Raw genomic sequence first — 8,380 nt, 5'->3', positions numbered from 1 at the left:
TGTTGGCAGCATTGCCCCGAAGCAAAGAGGTGCTGTCAATTTTTGCTTCAGGAGGAAGAAAACGTTATGAAACTGCACCTAAATGTGTTCACGTGGGAAAGAGTGTGGAGGTGCAATATGCAGGCACACAGCCCTTGGGGCATCTCTATATCAGCAGATTGAATGCACAATGTACCTGCAGCTAACTACCCACCCAGCCCCCCCACATTGTAAGGAAATCTCGGTCACTTCTGAACCAGAAGGCTTTGAATCCTATGCAGATTGAGCCCTAAATACACTGGCAATACAACTGCTACATTGGGAAGGGTTGACATGGCGCCTACACACCAATATTACAGCTAAAAAATACATTTGTTGGTTCAAAAATAACATTTTAAATGGCAGAGTGAATTATTTACTATGTAAACAGTGTTATTTAGAAATAAAAAAGTGCACTGTAAAAATCATGACAGTATCTGTTTAAATGATAGATGTAGAAGGGCAGGCAGATGCTCAGTAAAACCCTTGTACTGCTGGCCATGTAGTGCAATCAAGATAAAGGGGATTGCTGGAGTAAGAAGTAAGAAATGAGGTAGGGGGGTGCAGAAAGTGGCGCATAGGAGCCTAAGGGCTATGACACACGGAGCTACTTGTCATGGCTACAAAATACCCTGCCATAGAAAATAATGAGAATTGTCTCTGCTAAAACACACGTAGAGACAGTTATTAGTATTGTCTATTATGTAGCTGCGACAAGTAGCTGTGTGTGTTAAGCTATATTAGGAGAGCATGGGGAGATTGGGAAGCACTGGGAATATAAAGCAAGACCAGAAGACTGTACAAGGGTTCATACACTTACCTCTCTTATAAATATAAATATAGATAAAAAGCATTGTCCATATTTCTAAAGCCAGCCTCTAAGGCTAATGCCCCACAGAACGATTAGTCGCAGCAATAAATCTCTGCTCCCTCTGCGATTTATCTCTCCAAAATGCCTTTTCACCAGCACCAGCAATGTGAATCGCTGGTAGAAAGGCATACGCGTAGGAGGAAACTTTGCACGGCTTCAGAAAAATATATACAATTCTAGACATTAATCCCAGATGATGCATTGGCTGCAGGCTTTCTATCCAAATCCTACCTGAGCCATAGGGGCCCTGTGCAAATAGGAATTGTGGGGCCTAATCAAATTATTAAAAGGGTGGTTCACAGTTAACTTTTAGTATGTTATCGAATGGCCATTTCTAGGCAACGTTTCATATTCCAGTCTGTCATTCAAACCATTCCCTGGTTGCTAAGGTAATTTGAATCCTAGCAACCAGATGACGGCTAAAATTCCAAACTGAATAGTTGCTGAACAAAATGTGAAATAATTGAAAACCCGCAAGTGATAAAAAAATGAAAACCAACTGCAAAAGAAAAAATCAATTCAAAGGCAAACAACCCTATTAACGATACTACATATCTGTTTTCAAAAATGTAATAATGGGCTAAGGGAGCCACCTCTTAGATACAAGTGCTGGGCCAGTGAAAAGCAGTATTTAGTACTTTTCAGTATGGCAGTGGCCCATTGAAAAAAGGGGATTTTTGATGGCCTCTCTACAATGGCAGATGTACCCACTGTCACCTGTCACCCTCTATCTGTTATTGATTTACAATTCCCAGAAGCCATATTTAAGCTGGAGGCCCACCATGCTGGACTAGTACACCATATATTGTCAAGGAGAAATGCAAGGATTGCCGATAATCTCTCCCTCCGTACAGCAGACACTTTCTTTCTAACATACATAATAAGTGCAAAGGCTGCCTTCGTATCTCTAGGAACCTTACATGAGGTAACAATGGCTCTTTCACGGTAAGCTGGATGCATTTATCATCCTCAATGAACTGCAAGAATCAATTGGACGGTTTAGTTTGTGTCCTTCTTCCCAGTGAGGGGCGAGAGGTCTGCAGGAATCCCAATCCACTCAGGAAGAAAAGCAGCTTCGTACTTAAACACTTTTAGGAACGGGGAATCCGGCAAAACATATTTATCTAGGTAGACCGTTTCACCCCCTACCAAATATCCAGCCCAGACCCCAAAGGTTCCTATAGTCATAATCGTGTGGTTGCAATGGGCCAAAAGGGCAAAATCCCGTCCTGGGGAACCTTCGTGCCCATCTCCAGCAAAGTGAATATCCCCTCTTGAATTGTTCATATTCTCCTTGCACCAGTCCATGCCGTTGCTGGTTACTATAAACAAGGGGTTTTCATACTTTTGTCTGAAGTAGTCTGTAGCTTTATCCAAGTAGCCCTTGTCTGCAACCACCCCTTTCCATGTATTGGGCATTACATGCACATAGTCCCCTCTGCGGACATGAATCCCAACAAACGTAACATTTTCCCGATCTCCCCTGGCTTTATCGAGGTAGGCATAGGATTCTTCTTTAACGTAATCAAGGAATGTGAATTCCTCCAGGATCTCATTCTTTATGTGGTCGTAGAATGTAAATGAGCATGGGTAGCCACCTAATCTAACAAACTCCCCTTGTATATTAGCGTATTCTGGTGACATCCAATCGTGGAGCCAATAGTCTCTCCACCTTATACGACTTATAGCTTCGTCGTTAATTACAGGCAACTTGATTTTAAAAATTTTTGAGAGTTGATTATGCATGTTTTGGTTGATATAGGCCTGGTGGCCATTAAGCTTGGCAAGTGCATAGAGTGTTGCGTACTCCCCCATGAGGTTTCCCAGACGCCCCGCCGGACCTACAGTCCACATGCCAGTAAGTCGGGGGACAGTGACTGGCTTGGTGTCAGTGACATTTTGTAGTTCACTGCTTTGAATGAATCCTAAGAGTGATGCAACTTTGATATTGTTATAGTAAATGTAAGACATATTCCCAATGAAGATGACTACAACCAAGACCAAGATCCAAAACTTATGGGTTACCATCTTCTAGAACCTCCGTTGTGCTGTAAAACAGCAAAAGTAAAATCTGTAAAGTACCATGAAACGGATGTGCAGTTGTTAAATAACCAGGTGATATAATATATATACAAATAAAACTCCCTACACATTATTACTGGGGGCTTTATTCTGTTCATTCAAAAGGGAAACATTGCATGATATGATAGATATGTTAGGGGGTCCCATGGTCACATTATAACTTTTTAGACTCCACTGACAAAAAAAAGGAAATAAAATGTTGATGAAACTTTTTATAATTCAGTTACATTGTTTTACTTTTGCAAGTAAAATAATGCACTTAGGTCTGTTGTAAGCAATGGCAGATTCAGAAGAGCCCCAAAATAAATTTATCCAACCTATTACTTCAGTTATTGCTGAATTACAACTTTAAAACACCCAATAGGCTAATTACTTAACTATGATATCAAGTGTCTCTGTGACCATCTTGTCCTGATATAATTTCTAAAGGCTGTTAGTATTGTTACTACTATAGGCAACCTACTATTCTTCTATCCCACAGCCACAGTCCCTTCCCAGAGGCTATTATCCCCCCACTGCTACTATAGGCACCATCTCTCCCTACTATACCTGCTATCCCACAGCCCCAGTCCCTTCCCAGAGGCTATTATCCCCCCCTGCTACTATAGGCACCATCTCTCCCTACTATACCTGCTATCCCACAGCCCCAGTCCCTTCCCAGAGGCTATTATCCCCCCACTGCTACTATAGGCACCATCTCTCCCTACTATACCTGCTATCCCACAGCCACAGTCCCTTCCCAGAGGCTATTATCCCCCCACTGCTACTATAGGCACCATCTCTCCCTACTATCCCACAGCCACAGTCCCTTCCCAGAGGCTATTATCCCACTGCTACTATAGGCACCATCTCTCCCTACTATACCTGCTATCCCACAGCCACAGTCCCTTCCCAGAGGCTATTATCCCCCCACTGCTACTATAGGCACCATCTCTCCCTACTATACCTGCTATCCCACAGCCACAGTCCCTTCCCAGAGGCTATTATCCCCCCACTGCTACTATAGGCACCATCTCTCCCTACTATACCTGCTATCCCACAGCCACAGTCCCTTCCCAGAGGCTATTATCCCCCCACTGCTACTATAGCCACCATCTCTCCCTACTATACCTGCTGCCCACATGATGGCCACACCAACCATTTCGGTCTAAACTCCGGGAGCGCTTTTGATCAGATTTTGTGGGTCAAACTTGATCTGATCTTGCCTGCATCACGCACTGCCACACAACAGCATGACATTTTATAAGATCCTGAAAAATCTGATCTCCATAGGCTGTAATGTAATGTCGGATCAGATAAAGTCGGATGTTTTCTTGTGTTCATACTTTTACATCCAACAGTCAATGTATGTTAATGAGAAAAAAATAATCTTTCCGACACCATCAGACTTTATCTCGTTGGATGAAAATGGAGCATGTAACATTCCCTTCCAACTGGTGTGCCGTCTCGTGATGGCAAATCTTGTCGTTTACACATCAGATTGTTCTATCAGTCCCATTATATTTTGACTCATGTGACTACATCCAACTTGTCGGATGCGTTCTGCCGATCTGACAGCATCCGACAAAAGCGCTCATGGAGTTTAGCCCTAAAGCAAGCAGTGGAAGCTGCCAAGCACAATGGACTTACCTCGTTCACTTTCTATTCACAGCTGTGCTGCTTCCTTGAGGAGGTGCTCTCTCTGTATAAGGATTGCAGTAGCACAATTATGTGCTTAGCCTGAAGTGTAAACTGGGATTTGACTGCAGCACCTGTGCCATAGGCAGCTGTGTACCTGCCGGCTGCTTGTTGCTCAAAGGGAGAGGGAGTGACCTGAGAGAGGTACAGTAGGTAGGAAAGGAGAGGTTCCGAGGGGGGAGTGAGTAAAGGTGTGGCCGCTTGCTGCTCCAATAGCGATCTTCTGGCTTATAACAATTTATCAAAGAACAATACATTTCCACAAAAGCTTTGTGAGAACACAGAATAAAAGGTAGGACTAATAAAACAAAATGTATTCATGTTACACAAGGGCCTGCTTCTGTTTAGTTCAGGTAAATCTGGAATATTAGGTATAGCAAAAGATATTTAAGAACACATTAGCTCTTTTGTGCATTGCTGTTTTCCCTGTAGATTGTAGACCACATTTTTCTATATAAAAAAGGAACATTATTAATCTTAAAGGGGTGGTTCACCTTGAAAGGAAAACTATACCCCAGAATGAATACTTAACCAACAGATAGTTTATATTATGTTAAGTGGCCTATTAAAGAATCTCACCAAACTGCAATATATATATCAGTAAATATTGTCCTTTTACATCCTTTCCCTTGAGCCGCCATTTAGTGATGGGCTGTGTGTTCCCTCAGAGATCAGCTGACAGGAAATAATGCAGCTCTAACTTTAACAGGAAGTAGTGTGGGAGTAAAAGACAGAACCCTGCCCATTAATTGGCTGATGGGGCCTAGCATGTATGTGTGCCTTGGCTTGTTTGTGTGCACTTTGAATTCTATGATCCCAGGGGGGCGGCCCTTAATTCTTAATATGGCAATTTTCTATTTAGGATTACCCAATAGCACATACTACTAAAACAGTATAATTTTATGAAAATGGTTTATTTAGATGAAGTATATATCTGAGCTTGTTTATGCAGTATATTTTTATAGAGACCTACATTGTTTGTGGGCATAGTTTTCCTTTAAGTTAACTTTAAGTATGTTATAGAATGGTAAATTCTAAACAACTCTTAAATTGGTCTTCATTATTTATTTTGTATATTTTTTGAATTATGTGCCTTCTTTTTCTGACTCTTTCCAGCTTTCACATGGGGGTCACTGACCACAGCAACCAAAAAACTATTTCTCTGTGAGGCTACAATTATATTATTATTGTTACTTTTTTATTACTTGTCTTTCTATTCAGATCTCCTATTTATATTCCAGTCTCTCATTGCAACTTTACCTTAGCAACACCCTGGTTGCTAAGGTACTGTGGACCTTAGCAACCAGATAACGGCTGGAATGTCAAACTGGAGAGTTGTTGAACAAAAAGTAAAATAATTAAAAAATCACTAATAAAAAATGAAGACCAATTGTAAACTGTCCCAGAACATCACTTTCTACATCATACCCCTTTAATGTACAAAATTCACAAGTTTGCTTCTTTCAGTATCACTGCAATCACACAAGACCTGTAAAAATTAACTAATGCTTGGTTGCCATAGGTTACTAGACCTACAACAAACTTTGCACCTTTCTCTACACCCCATATCCAAACAAAATCTTGGCAAGAGGGAAAACTATAGTGGGTTCCCAATAGAACTGAGGATAGCAGGTTACTTATCTATATCCAGACAAGCTTTACTGGTTATACCTGTCAGCATTTTAGCTTTGGCAAATGTTTCATGATCTGTAATGGGGATCCATGGTCACGCCAGTGAGTTAGCTTTGCCATTATTTAGCATGAGGGAGTGGTCACCGGTCACGGTTTGAGCCAAGGGCTAGAGGTGGCTGTACAGGATACACAGAGATCTGTTAGCCATAAAAGCAAGATGAAAGTTTTGGATGACTGATCTCTAAAGCCTTTTTATAACCAGAATCTCATTTAAATGTCCAAGTTCATAACGAGGCTTCGCTCATTGGATATGTTAGTGCATTTAGTGTTTAAAGGCTGGAGCAGAGATGTGCACAAAGGTTCCACAGGGATATCTCTATTTTTCTCTATTTAAAGATATAGTTTACCTTTCATTTTTAAAGTGGGCAAAACCTGATAGTGTTAATGGGTGTGGCTTATTACAACAGTGGGTGGGGCTTTAGTTTTTAGATTTTAGTATGTCATGCAACGTGTAGTGCACATGGCATATCTCCACTTTTTACAACCCAGTGGAAGAACTGGTGTGAATTGGTGTCATGTTTAACTGTATACAATAAATACACACTTTTGGATTTGCAAGTGGATACACACATTCCTTTTCTTTTTCCATGGTATACTGATGGGAAGGTACCACTTGTGCCCCATTCTTTCCTTTTTGGTACATAGGCACCCCTCTGCTTGTCCCCATGTAAAGTTAGGTGTGAATAAGCACTAAGAGGCACACTTCTACAGGGGCAGTCATAAATGAGCCCTATAATATTTAATATATAATTAATTATAAGACTCATTGAAAATTATGTAATAAAGGGCACTACCTTTGCCCAGTGAATTCACTGGTCACCTGTTTAAAAGCAAATATCTTGTTGGTTGCTATGGGTTACTGCAACTGGGCAAACTTAGTGCCTTTTATTACATATGGGGGATAGTGTATGTATGTTGTTGTAAATACACAGTAGGAAGGTTGCAGAAACTTTGTTTCATGGTTAAACATTCTGGCACAAAACTAGACCATTAAACCAGAAGATGGTGCAGTTTACCAGTCCAGTTTTGTGCCTAACTGTGTGGTAGTAAACATGGCTTGCCAACGCAGACTTGGGGTACACCTCCACCTTCATAGTCATCTTTAAAGTTACCCAAGAGAGATACCTAGACTTATGTGCTGCCTCATAAACATGACTTGGGCAGGGCCAAATACCTGCCCTCCTTTTGCCCCAAACTACTGGCCTAGAAATAATAACCACTTACAGCTTGTCCTTCGTTGGAAATTATATTGGCCACAGCTTTATTACATGACATAAGCAATTAAATACATTATCATAAATATAAATAACAAGTAAATAACAACAGTGTTACCAAGTATATTAACAAATATTAAACTGTAATACTTCAAGCTCTAAAGACCCTGGCAATGGACCAAACTAAGTGCATAACAACTCCATTGCCAGGGACCCGCTGGCCGGCTGTGACAACGGGCCATCCTCCCTCAACTCTTGCTTCACCATATCCTCAAAACACTCACCTTCTTGGGTCAACTTAACCTGTATCATATTACCCAGGCCACAGTTGTGACAACTAACACAAAGGGTAACAATGGGAGGGCGGGTGGGACTCCGTTTTCTCTTTCCAAAATGGATACCCTCCTTAACTGTGCCTGCTTCAAATACCATATGCTAAATAACTAAGTCCCAGCTATTAACAACTGTATGGCAGTTTGTCTTGTCTCATGGGCCCTTATTCAGCAATTACTGTATCGGGCTTCCCTTTCCATGGGTGGGGCTCCATATACATAAGGGCCGCAGGACAATTTCCCAGCTCTAACTAACACACTAACAGATTTATAACTGAATCCTATTATAATTTTATGAAGAGATTAGTTCTAGGCCTTCAGGGTTGGAGCTTCTGTCATTTTGCAGTCCTGCAGTCATCTTGTTACCTAAAGAGCAAACTGACACCACTCGCCAACACTGAAACATAAGCTAGCCATTGTTCCTCTTTCTATGAATGGCTGTGGGGTGGCAGTAATTAAATGTTTAAAAGAAAGTCAAATCCACAGATAGGCTG

General features: G+C 41.3%; 1 protein-coding gene across 1 annotated transcript; it reads right to left on the bottom strand.

Moving 5' to 3' along the window:
• Window positions 1–382: 382 nt before the first annotated feature.
• On the bottom strand, window positions 383–5,142 carry fut2 (fucosyltransferase 2). The gene is made up of 2 exons (XM_004916276.4): window positions 4,601–5,142; window positions 383–2,937 (listed from the first exon to the last, which is right to left on the bottom strand). The coding sequence occupies exon 2, from the start codon at window positions 2,915–2,917 to the stop codon at window positions 1,889–1,891; it is 1,029 nt and encodes a 342-aa protein (XP_004916333.2). The 5' UTR covers window positions 2,918–2,937; window positions 4,601–5,142; the 3' UTR covers window positions 383–1,888.
• Between the last annotated feature and the right edge of the window lie 3,238 nt (window positions 5,143–8,380).

Source organism: Xenopus tropicalis, chromosome 7, assembly GCF_000004195.4.
Source record: "Xenopus tropicalis strain Nigerian chromosome 7, UCB_Xtro_10.0, whole genome shotgun sequence".
Taxonomy (NCBI): domain Eukaryota; kingdom Metazoa; phylum Chordata; class Amphibia; order Anura; family Pipidae; genus Xenopus; species Xenopus tropicalis.
This window is presented reverse-complemented; position numbering and strand designations above follow the sequence as displayed.